The sequence below is a fragment of the Aphelocoma coerulescens genome, chromosome 19, assembly GCF_041296385.1.
Source record: "Aphelocoma coerulescens isolate FSJ_1873_10779 chromosome 19, UR_Acoe_1.0, whole genome shotgun sequence".
In the NCBI taxonomy this organism is placed as follows: Eukaryota; Metazoa; Chordata; class Aves; order Passeriformes; family Corvidae; genus Aphelocoma; species Aphelocoma coerulescens.
This window is the reverse complement of record NC_091032.1, coordinates 585,988-603,796: the sequence shown is the minus strand read 5'-3', so window position 1 is coordinate 603,796 and position 17,809 is coordinate 585,988. Positions and strand designations below refer to the sequence as shown.

The following is a 17,809-nucleotide window of genomic DNA, read 5'->3' as shown; positions in this document are numbered from 1 at the left end:
TCAGGGGACCGCATTTTCTTCCCGTCATTAATTAGCAGCTGAATCCGTCACTAATTAGCGGCTGGATCCGTCTGTTTCGCTGCTGGAAACAGCCAGAGGCGATGGGCACAGCTGTGGCTTGTCCCAGAGCTGGTCCCTCGTCCTCGCTGCGACACCAAAGGTTGGTTTGACAGGGGACTCCGGCAGTGACCTGCCAGGGCCAGCCCCTTCGGGAGATAAGGCAGCTGGATGCGGAACGTGGATCGGGCATTCCAGAGAATTGTGATCCGGAGGGGACATCCCACCCCCCCGTGCATCGTGCTGCTTCTCGGGGGTGTTTCTTTCTCTGAGCAAAACCCAAACTCCACGTAGATTATACATCATGGCACACCTCGGGCTGGAAGGGACCCAGCAGGGATCATCAGTTCCAACTCCCCGCTCCTCGCAGGAGCCAGAATGTGCCTCCTCCTTCCCAGACACTGCCCGCTCCTGTCCCCTGTCCCCGAGGGGCAGCGCAGAATGACCCCCGCCCCGCGGGAGCGGGATGGGCAGGTCAGGACAAGGAGGACCTGTCCCGGCGGTGGGTGGCCCCTCCCCGGGGCAGTCCCGGGCTCTCCCTGCCGCACACGGTGGGACACGGCGGGCTCGGGTGCTGGCCGAGCTGGGTGACGGTCAGAGTGGGGGAAGAAGATGCGGATGCAGGATGGGGCCGCGTGGGGCTGGGTGAAGGTGACCTGTCCAGGGCACTGTCCCCGAGCCTGGGACATGAGTGACGCAATGGGAACTGACCCCTCTAAGTGACAGAGCAGCAGAAACAGTGGACACTGCTGGGAGAAAGTGGTAGCCCTGGGGCTCCTGGGGCCACCCGCAGTGGGAATTCGGTGCCATGCCCCCAGGGCATTTGATGTCATCATTCCTGGAGTTGGTCATCCCCCCAGGGCACTTGACACCGTCCTGGGGCCCTTGGTCACCACTCAGACACTTGGCCGAATCCCAGGACACCTGGCCCTTCCCCGGCTTTGCCCTGCGCACTTGGTCGCTCCCAACGCCCCGATCCCGCTCGAGGGGCGGCTCCGGCGCCCAATGGAGCGCGGGGAGCGTGGCCGGGGCGGGCGCTCTGAGCCAATGGAGGGCGAGGGGGCGCGGCCATGACGGGGATGGCGTGTTCTGTGGGGGCGTGTCCTGGGCGGGGTCATTGACAAAACGCACTTGGGGGCGTGCCCTGGGCGGGCGGAGAAGCCAATGAGGCGCTGGGGGCGTGTCGCGAGCGGGGGAGGAGCCAATGGGCTGCGGGGGGCGTGTCCCGAGCGGAGCCCCGCCGGTGGGCGCGGGGGCCCGGCCGGTACCGGGATGGGGCTGCCGGCGGCGCTCCGGGACCAGGTGGCCGCGGTGCACCGGGGCTCGGCGCTGCCCGAGCGGCTGCGGCTCTACGACGGCTGGGCCGCCCGCTACGAGCAGGTACCGGGGACCCCGCGGGGACGGGAGCGCCGGGGGGCCGCGGCTGTTCCCGCTGACCGCCGTGTCCCCTCAGGATGTGGCGACTCTGGAGTACCGGGCACCGCATCTCGCCGCCGCCTCGCTCTCCTTCGCTTTCCCCGCGCCGCGCGCCGAGGCGCGGCTGCTGGACGTGGCCTGCGGCACCGGGCTCGTAGCGCGGGAGGTACCGGCGGGACGGGACGGGACGGGGCGGGCTGGAGATAACGGGACGGGGCGGGGGTGACGGTGCGTCTGTCCCCGCAGCTCCACCGGCGTGGGTTCCGCTGCCTGCACGGCGTGGACGGCAGCGCAGGGATGCTGGAGCTGGCGCGGAGCACCGGGCTCTACCAGGAGCTGCGGCTCTGCGTCCTGGGCACGGAGCCGCTGCCCGCGCCCGCAGGTAACGGGAGGGGCCGGACCCCGGAGGGACCCCTCGGTGACACCCGCGTGTCCCGCAGGTGACGGGCCGGCACCGGGCGGGGGGAGCCCCGGAGGGCCCCCGGTGACGCCCCGTGTCCTCGCAGAGCACTACGACGCCGTGACGGTGGTGGGGGCCCTGGGCGAGGGGCAGGTGTCGAGCACGGTGCTGCCGGAGCTGCTGCGGGTCACCAAGCCGGGTAAGGGGCCCGTGTACCCTCCCCGCCGCGACCCCCGGGGTGGTGGGATGAGGACACCGGGCTCCGGTGGATGTGGGTCCCCATCCCGCTGGACGCTGGACCCGTGGCCTTGTCCCTGCTGCCAAAGGACAGGCGATGTCACGGGTCCCTGACCTTGCCCACTGCCAGGTCCGGGCAGCGGGACAAGGTAGGAGGTGGCAGTAGCAGTGCTGGTGTGTGACAGCCCGTGCTCAGGCGTGACATCCCGCCCATCCGCTGCCCACTGGCCCCCTGTCCTGCCCATCTCTGCCTGCTGTCCTGTCTGTGCCCTGCCCACTGCCTTGTCCATGCCCTGTCTGTGCCCCTGCCCTGCCTGTCCCCTGCGCGCTGACTCCTGGCAGGCTCTCAGTGCCTCTCCATGTCGCCACCCTTGCCAGGGGGTGCCATCCCCAGAGAGGGACACGCTGTGTCAGTGTTACCTGTCTCCTGTCCTGCAGGCGGTTTCCTGTGCCTGACGACAAGGAGCAACCCCTCGAACCTGCGGTACAAGGAGGAGCTGGAGGCGGCGATGGGGCAGCTGGAGCGGAGCGGAGCCTGGCAGAAGCTGCTGGCCCAGGAGGTGGAATACTGGGAGAGAGCCACCACCAAGGAGGAGAGCACCCAGGGCACCGGCTACATCTCCGGGGTGGTCTACATCTACCAGAAGTGCCCTGTGCCGCACCTGGAGGAAGGCTGAGAGCCAGCATGGCTCTGGAGGGGGGGTGAGCACTGGGCCCCTTATAAAACTGAGCCCAGTGACCCCCTCCTGGAGCAGGGCAGCTGCTGAGGGGTGACAACATTTTGGGGGAGTTTCCCCATTCCCTTTCTTGGTTCCTTCTCCCCCAAGTCTGGGCTTGGGGCCATTGTCTTCTCCTCGGCATGGGGAGGGTCTCCTGGATTCGCCAGGGTCACCTGGGCACCACCTTTAGCTCTGACATTCAGGCATTGTTCCCAGCACCTCAGCACTCACCATGACATCTCACAGACCCACATGGCTGCTTTCCAAGGCATGTCCAGTCCAGGATGTCTTGTCCCCACCTCACCCACCTCAGCACTCATGGTCAAAATCTGGATCCTCCTTCATCTCCCACCCCCAGAGTCTTTACCTGGGGACTGTTAGGGGTGTGTCCCCATCACTGTGTGCTGTGGCCTCCCATCCTCATCCTTCCCAGGGCTGAACCCAGCCCTGAGATGCAGGAGCCTCCACATCCAGAGCTGGAGCAGCAATGCCAAGGTGGCTCCCAGCTGGAAAGGCTTTTCAAGTGCCACATCCACCTTTCATCTCACAACAGCTGCTGGAATCTCTCATTTTCCCACAGCTTTGTAGTTAATGGTCTGGGTGGAAAATGAGTTTGGAAGGGATTTGGGGAACTGGTGGCTGCTCCCCACCCAGCGCTGCCTGCCCAGCCTGTTCCCCCAACCCCTTGCTGGGCTGCCTCCACAATTCCTCCTCCACTGCTCCCTTGGGAAGCTTTTTACCCAAATTTCTTGCTAGAATACTTGGGCTTTTTTCATTTTTCCCTTCCCTCAGACCTGTTCCTGCTCATCCTGTTCCCATGTTCCTGGCAACAGGTTGCCTCCTTCCCCTCAGGAGCTCTTCCCCAATGTGAGGTAGTGGCTGTGTCTGTCTCTGTCCCTCACCCAGGGCATCCCACATCTTCCACACTCACCCTCCCCATGGCTCTTGTCACCCTTGTGCTTTGTCCCCCATGTTTTGGGGTCCCTGTGCCCATCCGTAGCTGCCCTACTTCTCCCTCCCCATTCGTCCCCTGGGCAGCCAGGAGTTGTGGCTGTCCCCAGCCCTGCACTTGCCTGTTCAATAAACCCTGTCCCTGCTGTCTGCCTCCTGTGTGCTGTTCCCAGAGCAGGGGGAATGTGGACCCTCCAGGGTGGGTGGCCAGGAGCCCGGGAGGGGGGGTTCAAGCCTTTCTCTGGGGTCCCCTCCCAGTCCACGGGGGCTGAGAGCCCCTGGTGTCCCTCTGTGCCTCTCTCAGCTCTCAGCATCTTCTCCCTGCCTCAGTTTCCTGCTGCAGGGAACACCAGGAGCTGATCCCCACGGGAACATGGGATGTTCCAGGTGCTGAAACACAGCAGCTGGCAGGGCACAGCACCCCCAGGACGCGTCACCATCCTCCCCACACCGCGCTGTTCAAAATGAGCCCAGGCAGCCTTGGTGGCACCAGGATGTTTATAGTCCCTGCCCTGGGGAAGGGCACACATGGGGACCGTGCTGGGGGTCAGCCAGCGTGGGGATGGGCAGGAGGAGGCAGTGCATGGGCAGGGGTGGCACGGGGACGCGGGACAGGGACAGTGGTGCTCTGCCTTGGGCTGGCACTTGGGCACAGTGGCTCACACATAGTCCTTCATGGCATAGCCCATCGGGCCACAGGTTTTCACTGCCCGGTACTTCTTGGGGTAGTGGTCCTGCTGGGACTGGGATCCCGAGCAGCACAGGACACCACCACCGAAGAGCTGCAGGGCACTGGAGGCCCAGCCAATGTAGAGGGCAGCCCCCAGCTCTCTCTTGAGGGCCTCAGGCACCATGGGGTTGTAGAAGTTGCTGACGATGCTGTTGGCAGACCAGGAGACGGGGATGAGCAGCATGATGCTGGCCATGATGAAGATGACACCTGACACTGCAGAGATCCTGGTCTTGGTGCCGTTGTCATCCACGCAGCGGGTGCAGTCAGCTCCTGAGAGGGCCATGAGGAAGGCAAGGAAGGCCACGAAGATGGAGGTGACCACCAGGGCACGAGCAGCCTGCAGGTCGGAGGTGAGCTCCAGCAGGGAGTCGTAGGCCTTGCACTGCATCTGCCCCGTGCTCTCGTAGACGCAGTTCATCCACAGCCCCTCCCAGAACACCTGGGCCACCACGATGTTGGAGCCGATGAAGGCAGTCACCTTCCACATGGGCAGGGCACAGGTGAGGATGGATCCCAGCCAGCCCAGTGCGGCCATCATCAGCCCTCCCATCTGCATGGTCATCATCGCCATCGGCAGCTCCTGTGGGACAGGGCACAGGTGTCACAGGCACAGCCCCCAGCCAGCGACAGCATGGGCTTTGTTTGTATGTCCTGCTCCCCACCGGGGTGGGAATGGCTGCAGGACAGCATGGGGACATGAGTGACATGGGGACTCAAGGGACATGGGGGCATGAATGCCATGGGGCGGTGCTGCGGGACGGGATGGGGACACGTGTGGCTCTGAGGACCCAGGCCCCGAGCAGGCCAAGGTGCAGGAGCCCCTGTGTGTCACACTGGCCCCCACACTGTCCCCATAGCACAGCGCAGCCTCTGCCATTGCCCCTTCCCAGGGCATGGCAAGTGTCAGGGAAGGGATGGGTTTTGGGGAGTAGGATAGGGGGCTTGCTGTGCCCATCCCCCAGTGCTCCAGAGGGCAAAACCCCCACCCCACACTCACCCCATGTCACTGGCCAACCCCCAGTGCCCACCCCGTGTCCCACTCCACCACTGGTGCTCAGCCTCCCTGGCCCCAAGCCTCATGACAGGGACACAGGCAGAGAAGGCAGCCCCCCATCCCCCTCAGCAGTGCCTGCTCCCCGTTTGGCTTTGCCTTCACAGCCATGCTGCAGCGACCTTTGGACCCGGGATCTCCTCTCCAGGAGGAAATGGAAACAGGTCAGAGCTCATGTCTGCTCTGATCCCGGCTCTGGGTCTCAGCACCTTCTGCGATACCACCCCGGAGCAGCCCCGAGAGGGCAAACCCTGGTGAGGGGCTATGGGGTCACCACAAGTGGTGTCCCTGGTACAGGGACACATGTTGGACACACCAGCAGCTCCATCATGGTCACATGTGACCGCTGTGGCCCTGGCTCAGCCCAAACCCAGCTCAGCCCCTCGCGGAGCAGAGTTCACCCATGGGTGCCTGTGCTGCGCTTGGTGGCTGGGACCAGCCAGGTTTTTATGGCCCTGAGCTCAGTGGGTATCGGTTGTGCCTGGCACACTCTGCAGCTCTTGCCAGAGGTTTCACCATCATTTCCCCTGTCCTGGTTTCAGTTACTTCAGCCTCTCCTCTCCCGCTGTATCCCAACTCCTTCCCCAGCACCTTTCATCCCTCAGCAGCCTGATGGACACCCAGCACTGGCACTTTGCATCCCCTGGGCTGTGAAAGACCCTTTGGGCTAAAATCACAGTCCCTCTCCCCGCGCTCCAGGCAGGCAGGGGTCGGGATGATGGGACCCATCCCGGGCACCCTTCCCCAGCCAGCGGGACCTGGGCCACAGGAGACACCCAAACCAGGGTGTGTGACCGCCTGCAGGGGGACAGGTGGTGGCTCCATGGTTCCCCAGGGGTCCTCGAGAGAGCATTGTGCTCACATTCCCACCTGGCCGCTGGCACCACAGGGCTACAGGCACATTTTCCACCATTCCCGTGCCCCACGAAGGGACTGGGGAGCTGGGAGCCCTCAAGCCCTCAGATCCAGATGGGACACCCAGAGCCAGGCAGAGTCGCCCCTCGTCCCCACGAGCCCCGAGGTGGGAAGGAAGGATGTTCCCAAGCCAGAGGAGCACTTGCCGTGCCCGAAGCGAGTTAGGCAAAACACCCGGCGCTGCCCACGCCGGCCCCGGGGCGCTCCCAGCTGGGGTTGTGGGGTGGCCCCGGGGCCAGCGCGCCCCGACCCGCCCCGGTCGGCGCCCGCCACGTTCTTCCTGCTCGGGTGGGAAGATCGCGGCGGGTCAGGCGTGGGACAGGCGTGGAACAGGCTTTGTGCCGTGCAAGCAGCCGCTGTCACCTCCGGGGCCGCTCGGGAGGGGAGCGGCGAGTGATGCCAGGGTTGGAACAGGCGGCGGGGATCTCACGAGGCTCCGAGGAACAGAGAGTGATGCCAGGGTTGGAACAGGCGGCGGGGATCTCACGAGGCTCCGAGGAGCGGATTTGGGTGATCTCTCAGGGGGGCGGGAGCCCAGGGCATAGAGCACCGGGCTGTCCCACCATCCAGGCGGGTGTTGGAGAGGGCAAAGAACACGAGGCACAGCAGGGTCTGAGCAGCTGCCGTTTAATGCGGGAAGGCTGGACACGCGGACGGACGGCAGCACAGACAGGGGTACTGTGAGACCCCACTCCCGGCCCCGGGCACCCCACTCTGCGGCGATGGAGTCGGGTCCGGGAGTCGCCCCCTCCATGCGGGGGCACAGCCCCGCTCCGGTCCCGCCTCCCCGACCGGTTCTCCCAGCCCGGCCGCTGCCTTCCCACTCCCAGGATAATGATGCCCCCGCCCTGGGGAGCTGCCGCGAGAAATCACACTCGGTACGGCCGCTCCGAGCCCCGAAAGTAGGTCAAAGTCAAAATTTAGGGAACAGGCAGGTGAGAGCCCCTGTCACCCCTCAAGACCCTGCCGGGGTCTGCAGAGCCACCACGTCCCCGTGACCACGTGGGACAGGTTCGCTGTCCCTGCCAGCACCGACACCGCCACCCACCCCGAGGGACAGACACGTCCCGGGGAGTTCCACGCGGGGCGACAGAGCCCTGTGCCACCCGCGGGACGGGCTCCCGCGAGCTGTGTCATCGCATGGCGAACCCCGATACCGGGACCCAGGAAATGCTCGAGGAGGGGATCAGGTGGTGTCTCGGAGAAGATGCCTCAGCTGGATGCTCCGGGGGGAGCAGGACTCCCTCCGCGGGCAGCCAGGACAGGATCTCCTTGTTCCCTGTCTCAGCCGAGACTAAAGAACCGGCTTGAATCCCGGTGGAACAAAGGCGGCTCTGTCTGCCCTCCCTCGCACTGCGCCGGCGCCCGGCCAGTCCCAGCCGGGGAGGTTGAGTGTCTCGGGAGGTTCCCGCTCCCCGGAGCGGCCGGGGCGTCCAGGCAGGCGCGGCGGCTCCTACACGTAGTTGCTGGCTGGCAGCGAGCGAGCAGCCGTGAACTTGGCGGAGTAGGGCTTCTCTCCGCGGGGGGGGCAGGTGCAGCACAGGATCCCCCCCCCCAGCAGCAGCAGCGCCGAGGCCGCCCAGCCCACGTAGAGGGACGAGCCCAGGTCCCGCTTCTGCGAGTCGGAGACCAGCGGGTTGTAGAAGTCCTGGATGATGCTGTTGGCTGACCAAGAGATGGGGATGAGGATGAGGATACCGGCGATGATGAAGATGATGCCAGAGAGGATCATGACCTTGGCTTTGGCGGTGTCGTCCTCCACGCAGTTGGTGCACTTGCCGCCGGCAACGGCCAGCAGGGTGCCCAGGATGGCCAGGACGATGGCCACCACCACCATGGCACGGGCGGCTTGCAGGTCCTGCGGCAGGGCCAGCAGCGAGTCGTACACCTTGCACTGCATCTGCCCCGTGCTCTGCACCACGCAGCTCATCCACAGCCCTTCCCAGATTATCTGGGCCACCACGATGTTGTTCCCGACAAAGGCCGTCTCCCGCCACATGGGCAGCGCGCAGCAGAGAATGGAGGCCAACCAGCCGATGACGGAGAGGGCGATGCCCAGCACCTGCATCCCCATGGAGGCCATCGCTCGCTGCCCGCTCCCCTGCCCGCCTCCCGCCGTGCAGTGCCGGCTGCCGGGACCATGGCAGGCATTATATGCCTTTGCCGAGGGAGGAGCGCCGCCGCAGCCGCCGGCCTGCCGCCAGCACCGGACGGAGGGGTAGAACCAGTTTCCCGGGATTCTTCCACTTGTATTTCTCCCTGCAGCGATGACACTTAATATCCCGGTTGCTCCCACAGAGGAGGATGCAGGGGACCGGGATCAGGCCACCCAGGTGCAGGAGTGCATCCCATTGCTGTGGGCAGGCAGGACATGCCCAGGGCAGCGCTGGGGCTCAGCCCGTGATGCTAAAGGGGAAGAGCCGGTGTCCAGGCACCAGGATATCTCTGCCATCACTGCCAGCACCTTCTGCTCCATCACTTGCATGGGGTGCCTTCACGCCTTCATGCCTCAGTTTCCCTCCAGCTCATGATGACTGCTCCAACATCAGCCCAGCCCGCCATGGCCCTGTGCCGGGGGAGCAGCACGTTGTCCTCCCTGGCTGCTGGGCTCTGTGCCCGGCAGGACACAAGCAGCCCTTGTTTGCTCCTTGGCGTCCGTACCAGCACTTCCCTGCCCTCCATTAGGCCTGGGGCAGGAGGTGTCACCGCCCAGATCCACAAACCGGTTGGAGCAGCTGCCGGTTCCCCACGAAGGAGCGACAGCACTGCCTGGGGCAATGGGGGGGGCAGACCCCAAACCCAGCCCACCGGTGCTCCAGTGCTGAGCCAGGGTTCACACAGCCACCCTCAGCCACAGCTCTGCCCATGTCCCACTGCCTGCCTGGTGGGGTTGGGTGGGTTGGGGCTGTGAGGGGCAGATCTGGCCTCGCGGTGTCCCAGTGCCGTACCCACTGATCCCAGTGCCGAGGCCAGTCCAGTGCCAGCACTGATGCCATACTGAAGCTGACCTGTTCACCTTTAATCCATGACTCCCACACAGGTCCCCTCCCTGCTCCCTCCGAGCCCCTGCAGCACCTGCACAGGCACAGCACAACACCAGACAGACTGCACAGACGGACATTGCACTGTTTCATCACCCCAGCTTAATCCTGGGCCTCTGAAAAGATAAGAGGCACTGAGATAATCTTAGTTTTCCCAAACACTGGCATTACCACCATGATCCAACCACTTGTGGTCTGCTTGGTATGAGGGACTCTGGAGCTGCTGCTGCTGGTGCCAGGATGTCCCTGGGCATCACGTCCCAGTGTGCTGGGACAAGCCTGGTGGCCCGTGCACTGCAGTGCCAGGAGGATGCCTGGGGACACCCCTGTCTCACAGCAGACCCCAGCCTAAGGGGATGGTCAGGGTCCTGCCTGTCTGACTTGTGCTCTGTCCTGCTGGAACGCCCGCATTGCTCACATACCAGAGTGTCCACCCTGCGGCCAGAGCCTTGTGGTCAAGGGCTCCCTTTAATCTACAAGGCTCCAGAGCATCCCTGCCGGGGCCAGACTCTGCCTGAGGCTTTCACCTCCCAGCCAGCTGCTGTAACCACCACATTATTTGGGGTTGGAGAGAAGCACACGCCCACGTGTGTGTGGCTCGCATAGGCCGTGTCCCTGCAGACACGTGGGGACATGTCTCTGGGCTGGGGACAAATGGCAAGGTGGGGACAGGGACTCCCCCGCGCACAGAGCATCAAAGCTTGAGCTGATCATACTCCCCCTCGGAGGCAGAGCAGGCGCCAGCACGGCCTCTGACAGCCAATTACTGTAATTAATGCTGGAACGTGACAGATATTCCAACTGGCAGCTGCCACACAGGGGCAGCCCCTGTGCCCTTCCCCAGTGACACACCTGCCTGGACAGCACACCAGCCCCATGTGCCCAGCACTGCCAGCCAGCAAGACCAACAGGCACTGGCTCGGCACGGAGTGGAGGAGCATCAGCCAACCCCAGTGCCCTTGGAGCCCGAGGATGGTGCTGCAGCACAGGTGGGGCCACCGAGCACCTCAGGACATGCCATCCAGGGCAACCACTCATGGACACCAGCCCCACATGGACACCAGCCCCACAGCCCCGTCCCAGTGCTCATTCCCAGTCCATCCTGCAGGACCCCAGTCCCAGCTTTGCCCCAGTGTGACCTGCAAGGAGCCATGGCACAGGCACATGTCCTGGTGGGACCACAGCCCACTTGCTCAGCAGGGAGCTCCTCCACCCCAAAACGGGGTACTCAACACACTCAACCCATCCCAAGCCTTCACCCCCCAGCACCTGCCCCAGCACCCAGACAGGCGTGGATTCCCGGCCCCAAATCCAGTGGGATTTGAAGGACATGTGAGAGCCTGGGTTCCCATCCCTGTTCCACTGCACTACAAGGATTGATGAGGGCAGAGCTCCCATCCTGGCATATCCATCAGGAAACACCTTCAGACACTTGTGTGTCCCCATGTTCACCAGCATGGGGACACACTGCAGCCCCTCAGCTGGGCAGTGAGGCCATTCCCAGGCAGGGAGGTGACACTAAACCCAGTGTCACCACAATGCCAGGCACTGCTGGGTGCACAGCAGAGGCTATGTCACCCTGACCTTGCTCAGGGTAGAGGACACCCTGCAGAGAGAGAGGGCTTGGGGCATGAACCTCCTGCGAAAAAGGGTTTGGGGACATCCCCGCCCAGGACACGTGTGACAGTCCCACCTCACACACCCCATGTCACTGAGCCGAGAGCCCCTCATCCCCCAGGACCCACACATGGACCCACCAACCCGGCTACCTCAAGGTCCCAAAAAGGCAGGTGAGACTTGCCAGCAAACGATGTTCCACCGGGATCTCTGGCTTCACATCTGCCAGGCGAGGCACGGCCAACAGCCCTCCCACTCAGCCTGTGAGGAGCGGGGCAGCCTCTCCCCACCAGGGCCGAGGATTAGTTACCGGCAGCCCAGAGACTGAATGTTCCCAAAAAACATCCTTGCCCAACATAAACCCCTCCGACCGACTCAAAGATGCACAGTCAGGTTGTTTCTCACTATGGGAAAGCAAAGTCTTATCGGGAGGGGGGCCGAGCGCCGGGACCTGCGGGGTCCCTGCGGGGAGAGACGGGACCTTCGGCCTGAAGTCGCTCTGAAAGTCAAAACTCTGTCCAATTTCTGAGCAACAAGTGGCTCCCAACAGGGACAACAGCCCCAAGTGCTGCCAAGGTGGTTGGCGAAGGGACGGGGGAGATGATGAATCAGGGAGGGGGTCACGGGCGGTGCAATGGGGGTCTCCCAGGGGCGATGCTCGGAGGAAGCAGGATGCCACGGCAAAGCCGTGGGGAAGCCGATCAGAGCTGTCGGGGTGGGGATGCCCCAGGCATGGCCCAGCATCCCCCAGCGAGCCACCAGCCCCCTGCCACATCCCGCTGGTCCATGTCCCCCGCCGCCCCCAGCCCCCGTGTGCCGCAGCTCCCTCCCCGCCCCGCCGGCAGACAGAGCTGCCATTGATGCTCGGAGCCGCCTCACCTGCTCCCGCCGCGCCGAAGGGGCTCCAACAATGGGCTGCCTGTGTGCCCTGGCCGGGGCAGAGCCAGCAGCCCCGCGCCTGAAATATAAGCAGCCGAGGCGGCATTTACCGGCCCGGCCCCGCTCCCCCGGGGGGGAACGCGCCGGAACTCCCGACCGCAGCGGCGGGGAACACCCCAGCCCCGGCGGGGAACACCCCAGCCCCGCCGCGCACGCGAGTGGGACGCGGCCCCGCGGCGCCCGGGGCGGTTTCTGCCGTCACCTCCTGCTCACCCCCGGGGTGCTGCCGGGTGCTGGATGCAAGGATGGGGGATGCTGCACTGGGTGTCCCCCGTGTCAGCGCAGGTGTCCTTCCTTTGGGGCCTCCAAAGCGGGGATGCTCCTGTGACCTTTGGGTCGGACATTTGGGGTCTCTGCATCACAGTGGAGCAAACCTGTCCCCGTGTCACCACTGAGTTCCTGCAGCCACCACACTTTGTCCCCATCCCGAGGGACTCGGATACTCTTCATCCCTCCCCAGCTGTGCGGGAGTGCAGAGGGACCGCACCAGGGAGGGAGATGCAGCAGCTGGGATGGGGGTGCTCCCAGGAATCCCCCAGGGACGCCGGCCCTGCTCAGCTCCTCAGTAAACACCAGTGACTGGTTTGCTCACCACAAGAATGTGTCCTGCCGGGGGTGGCCAGCACCCCGAAACCCTGGTGATTTGCCCCTTCCTCCATCGTGAGTCAGGCGGCAGCAGCTGCCCCAGGCCGGCACGACACTGGACACAGCCTGTACTTTGGGCAATTTGGGATGATGAAGTGGGGACGCCGCGTGTGGAGCTCTGATTGCAGGGTCGGGGGCTGCGGTGTTTCGCTGCCCTGTCCCACCCCAGCTCTGCCCCAGTAGCTCCTACCCCATACACCTGCCTCGAGTATCTCACTCTTCCCCTGCCCCACAGCCCTACTTGGGGTATCCCCCCTGTCCCATATTCCTACACAGAGGTATCCCTCCCTTCTACCCCCCACTCCTACGTGGGTTATCTCTCCTGCCCCATGCCCTGGTATTGAGTATTCCCATTGTCCCACAGACCTGGGGTATAACCCTGCCCCTACCCCTGTGCCCCACAGCCCTGTCTGTGGGGTGTCTGTGCCACCCCCTCTTCCCCAGAGCCCTGTTTGAGGTATAAACCTACCCCAAAGCTCTGCTTGGGGCACCCTCACACCCCACAGCCCTGCCTGGGGTCCCCCCTGCCCCAGAGCCCCGCCAGGGTAACCCCTGCCCGCAGCCCCACAGCCACGTGTGCACCGGGTGCGGGTGCGCACCTGCACCAGCAGAGCGTGCCTGCTCCCCTCTGCCGCTGTGCCAGCTTCTGTGTGTGTGTCTGAGTCTGTGTGTGCATCCATAAGTCTGTCTGTCACTCTGTCTGTCTGTGTCCATGAGTCTGTATGTGTCCGTGTGTCTGGGAATCTGTCTGTGAGTCTCTGTGTGTCTGTGAGTCTGTGTGTCTGGCTGTGTGTCTGACTGTCCGTATGGCTGTGTGTGTCTGTGTGTCCGTCAGTCCACGTCTGTGTGTGTGTCTGTGTGTCTGGCTGCATGTCTGTCCATCCGTGTGTCTGTGTGTGCAGCTGTGTGTCCATGTGTCACTGTCTGTCCCTGTGTCTTTGTGTGTCTGTGCGTCTGGCTGCATTACTATCTGTGTGTCTGTGTGTCTGTCCATGTGTCGGTGTGTCCGTGAGTCTGTTGGTGTCTGTGTGTCTGTCCATGTGACTATGAGTCTGTGTGTCTGTGTGTGAGGCTGCATGCCAGGGCGTCATTGCCGGCAGAGGGAGTGTGTGTGTGTGTCTGTGTCTGTGTGTCTGTGTGTGTCTGTGTGTCTGTGTGTGTCTGTGTGTGTCTGTGTCTGTCTGTGTGTGTGTGTCTGTCTGTGTGTGTGTGTCTGTGTGTGTGTGTGTGTGTGTGTGTGTGTGTGTCTGTGTGTGTGTGTCTGTGTCTGTGTGTGTGTGTCTGTGTGTCTGTGTGTCTGTGTGTGTGTGTCTGTGTGTCTGTGTGTGTGTCTGTGTGTGTCTGTGTCTGTCTGTGTGTGTGTCTGTGTCTGTGTGTGTGTGTGTCTGTGTCTGTGTGTGTGTCTGTATGGTGTGTGTGTGTCTGTGTGTGTGTGTCTGTGTGTGTGTGTCTGTGTGTGTGTGTGTGTGTCTGTGTGTGTCTGTGTGTCTGTGTGTGTGTGTCTGTGTGTGTGTGTGTGTGTCTGTGTGTGTCTGTGTGTCTGTGTGTGTGTGTCTGTGTGTCTGTGTGTGTGTCTGTGTCTGTCTGTGTCTGTCTGTGTGTCTGTGTGTGTCTGTGTGTGTGTGTCTGTGTGTCTGTGTGTGTGTGTGTCTGTGTCTGTGTGTGTGTGTCTGTGTGTGTGTGTCTGTGTGTGTGTGTGTCTGTGTGTGTGTGTGTCTGTCTGTGTGTCTGTGTGTCTGTGTGTCTGTGTGTCTGTGTCTGTGTGTGTGTGTTCATGGTGTGTGTGTGTTTGTGGTGTGTGTCTGTATGGGGGGTGTGTGTGTGGTGTGTGTCTGTATGGTGTGTGTGTTCACCTGTGTGCCTGTGCACTCTGCACTCTGGGGCTGCGGGCACTCCTCTCCCTGCACACGTGGGGGCCCTCGGCAGCCCGACCCCCCTGTTTGCTGCTGGCAGCCCAGCGAGCCTGGCTCTGTGCCCACCATCACTGTGACAGCACTGGACCATGGACACCCACCCCCAGGTGCCCCCGAGGGCCGGGACCCCCAGGACCCCCAGCAACAAGGGCACAGGACCCTGGGGGCTGCTTGCACGGGCTCCCTCCAGCAGCACAGACAGGGTCAGCCTCGCACCCCCCCCGGCTGGCTGTGGGGATTTTGGGTGTCCTCGGGGGGTGATCATGTTACAGTGGGGTGGCAGAAGCTCACCCAGCCAAGTACAGGGTATTTTGGGGATGCTGTGGGTTGGCAGAGGATGGATACAGGGTTATCAGGGCATCACCGCATGGTGGAGGTCAGACATGGGGTGCTGCAGGAGCTGGAGGTCAGGCTGGGTGGATATGGGGTGCTGCGGTGACATGGGGTGACAACAGCTGACCCAGCCATACATGGGGTATCAGGGTGCTGTGGGGTGACCCCACTGGTTATGGGGGTTCAGACTGCTGCTGGGCAATAGAAGGTGGCTCACCAGACACCAGGTATCAGGGCACTGTGGGGCACCCAAATACAACCCCCCTGGCTATGGGGTGTTGGGATACTCTGGGGCACCCAAATCCAACCCCGCTGGCTGTTGGCTGTCGGGATAATATGGGAGCACCCAACTCTGACCCCTCTGGCTGTGGGGTGTCAGGGTACCATGGGGCACAGCCAGGCAGTTGCACGGCTCCCCCCCATCCCAGCTGCACGGCACCAGCTGCCAGCATCCCACCGCGCTCTTGAGTAGTTAATGAGTTGTAGAGGAGATTTTTGGAGCAGGCAGGGAACAGGTAGGAGCAAGCCTGTGTCCAGCAACCACATTCCTGGGGGAGGGGGACTGGAAGCACTGGCACTACCCCCAGCATGCAAGGGGGGGGGAAACATGCACCCCACAGCCATGGGACTCTTGCTGCCCAGCCTGAAGGGATTGCTCATGCCTTGGGATATTTTTCCCTTTGTCAGGTGCCAGCTCAGGTTGTCAGGGTGACACTGCCGGGGTGGTTAGGTGCATTATCTGCTTCCTTCAAGGCCACAAGACTTGTGCAGGATGAGTAAAGATATTTATCAGCCAGTCAGAGGATCTCTGATAATGCTCCTGGCCCAGCAGGGTGGGAACAGGAGGGGCCAGGCTAGAGGGGTTCCTGCTGGGCCAGGAGCACCCGCAGGTCCCCTGGAATGGTGACACAAACCTCATGGCACAGCGAAGGGGTTGCACTTTGCACGGTGATGCAAAGGTGCCCAACGCTCACCGAACCCCAGTTAAACGTGAGCACCGATACCATGCTCCAGAAATCAACCAAACTCTGACCTGCTAGCACCTCTGTGGGGGAAAAGTGAACCCTTGCCATTTCCAGGTCCACAGAAGGGGTTTGGTGGGAATGAGCACGGTGGTAGTGCTTCCCGATACCCATCGGCCGAAACCAGGGACCGGCTGTGGCAGGTGGCGTTTCTCCTCCTCCCGCCCTTCTCTGGTTACCTGGCTCCATCTCTGCAAACAAAGGGGAGGGTGTGAGACGCAGGTGATGGTGACGAAGGAGCAGAGAGGAGCGTCCAGCAGCCAGCACTGAAACCCCACCCCAGGGCCAGCCTGCATAAATAGCGCTGCGCACAGGTGTAAGCCGATCCCCCGGCTGCGAGCGGCGGCGGGTGACGGCGACGGTCTCGGTCCGTGGGTTCTTCTCCGCCATCACCTGGAGCACGTCACTGAACCGTCCACCACCATGTCGATGGGGCTGGAGCTCGGCGGTGTGGCCTTGTCTGTGATGGGTTGGTTGTGCAGCGTCATCTGCTGCGCGTTACCCACGTGGAGGGTGTCGGCCTTCATCGGGAACAACATTGTGACGGCCCAGATCATCTGGGAAGGGCTGTGGATGAACTGTGTGGTGCAGAGCACGGGGCAGATGCAGTGCAAGGTCTACGACTCCATGTTGGCATTGCCGCAGGACCTGCAAGCCGCCCGTGCCCTGCTGGTGGTGGCCATCATCTTGGCCGTCATAGGCTTAATGGTGGCCATCGTGGGAGCCCAGTGCACCCGCTGCATGGAGGACGAGAGCACCAAAGCCAAGATCACCATCGTCTCTGGCGTCATCTTCCTCCTGTCTGGTGTCATGACCCTCATCCCTGTCTGCTGGTCAGCCAACACCATCATCCGGGATTTCTACAACCCGCTGGTGATTGAAGCGCAGAAGCGGGAGCTGGGCACCTCGCTCTACGTGGGCTGGGCGGCTTCCGCACTCCTGATGCTCGGGGGGGCCCTGCTTTGCTGTTCCTGCCCCCCCAAAGACGACAGGTACCCCACGGGAAAGGTGGCCTACTCCGCCCCACGCTCCGCCATCACCAGCTACGACAAGAGGAACTATGTCTGAGCCCCCCAGGGTCCCCCGGGCACCCCCCGACATCCCCCACCCCACCGACCCACCCTGGGACTCTCATTGCCCTCCGTGGGGCCCGGGGACGGCAGCGCCGGGGCGGGGGGGGGCGCGAAGGAAGGGATGGGGACGGCCGCGGGGTCAGGGCCGGGCTGTGTAAATAGAGACAGTTTCGGTTAAACACGAGGCAGTTTCGGGTCGGCGGGAGAAGCGGCACCTGGCGAGGTCCTGCCACGCCGACGGGGCAGGATGAGGACGGGATGGGGACGGGATGGGGATGGTGCCTCCCTGCTGTAGCCCCCATCGCTGCTGGCCCGGCACCGTCTGTTCCTGTTACGCGTGGTCTGTACCGGTTACATTTGTCAATAAACGTGTCCTGTTTTGGTACCCGAGTGTCGTTGGGATGTGGGGCACGATCCAGGTGGGCACGGGAGGGGACAGTGGGGTACAGCCCCCCAAGTCACCCAAGTCACCCTGATACGGCAGCTCCCGAGTGGCACCGGGCTGAGGACAGAGGGCTCAGACGCAGCCCCTCTCCCTCCCGCCCCGGGGGGCCCTGCTCGGGGTGCGGACCCGTTGTCCCCTTGCATTCCAGGGGCAGCTCTCCGGGATCGGTCGGGGCGGGAAGCAGCGGAGGAGCCGCTGGATGCCGCAGGGACACTCCCTGCCCGCAGTCCAAAGTCTGGGGCCCCCGGGGGGTCCGCGGGGCGCTTCCCCCGCCCGGGAGCCGCGCTGGGGCGAGGCCGCCC

The 17,809-nt window shown here is 63.4% G+C and overlaps 4 protein-coding genes across 4 annotated transcripts; 2 read left to right on the top strand and 2 right to left on the bottom strand.

The window, feature by feature from the left end:
* The first annotated feature begins 1,273 nt into the window (after positions 1-1,273).
* Positions 1,274-3,926, top strand: METTL27 (methyltransferase like 27). The gene is made up of 5 exons (XM_069033361.1): positions 1,274-1,437; positions 1,511-1,639; positions 1,720-1,855; positions 1,980-2,072; positions 2,549-3,926. The coding sequence occupies exons 1-5, from the start codon at positions 1,330-1,332 to the stop codon at positions 2,785-2,787; spliced, it is 705 nt and encodes a 234-aa protein (XP_068889462.1). The 5' UTR covers positions 1,274-1,329; the 3' UTR covers positions 2,788-3,926.
* Positions 3,927-4,439: 513 nt separating this feature from the next.
* On the bottom strand, positions 4,440-5,084 carry LOC138120583 (claudin-3-like). The gene has a single exon (XM_069033369.1). The coding sequence runs from the start codon at positions 5,082-5,084 to the stop codon at positions 4,440-4,442; it is 645 nt and encodes a 214-aa protein (XP_068889470.1).
* Positions 5,085-7,932: 2,848 nt separating this feature from the next.
* LOC138120562 (claudin-4-like) lies at positions 7,933-8,562 on the bottom strand. Its single transcript, XM_069033341.1, has one exon. It carries the CDS (start codon positions 8,560-8,562, stop codon positions 7,933-7,935), a length of 630 nt encoding a protein of 209 aa, XP_068889442.1.
* Positions 8,563-16,306: 7,744 nt separating this feature from the next.
* CLDN3 (claudin 3) lies at positions 16,307-17,447 on the top strand. The gene has a single exon (XM_069033598.1). The coding sequence runs from the start codon at positions 16,413-16,415 to the stop codon at positions 17,055-17,057; it is 645 nt and encodes a 214-aa protein (XP_068889699.1). The 5' UTR covers positions 16,307-16,412; the 3' UTR covers positions 17,058-17,447.
* The last annotated feature ends 362 nt before the right edge of the window (positions 17,448-17,809 follow it).

Bases quoted from the DNA above. Each gene is read 5' to 3' on its own strand.
- CLDN3 (XM_069033598.1), top strand. From the start codon at position 16,413: ATGTCGATGGGGCTGGAGCTCGGCGGTGTGGCCTTGTCTGTGATGGGT.
- LOC138120562 (XM_069033341.1), bottom strand. From the start codon at position 8,562: ATGGCCTCCATGGGGATGCAGGTGCTGGGCATCGCCCTCTCCGTCATC.
- LOC138120583 (XM_069033369.1), bottom strand. From the start codon at position 5,084: ATGGCGATGATGACCATGCAGATGGGAGGGCTGATGATGGCCGCACTG.
- METTL27 (XM_069033361.1), top strand. From the start codon at position 1,330: ATGGGGCTGCCGGCGGCGCTCCGGGACCAGGTGGCCGCGGTGCACCGG. The intron at 1,856-1,979 runs GTAACGGGAGGG...GTGTCCTCGCAG, and splicing joins GCCGCTGCCCGCGCCCGCAG to AGCACTACGACGCCGTGACG. The intron at 2,073-2,548 runs GTAAGGGGCCCG...CCTGTCCTGCAG, and splicing joins GCTGCGGGTCACCAAGCCGG to GCGGTTTCCTGTGCCTGACG.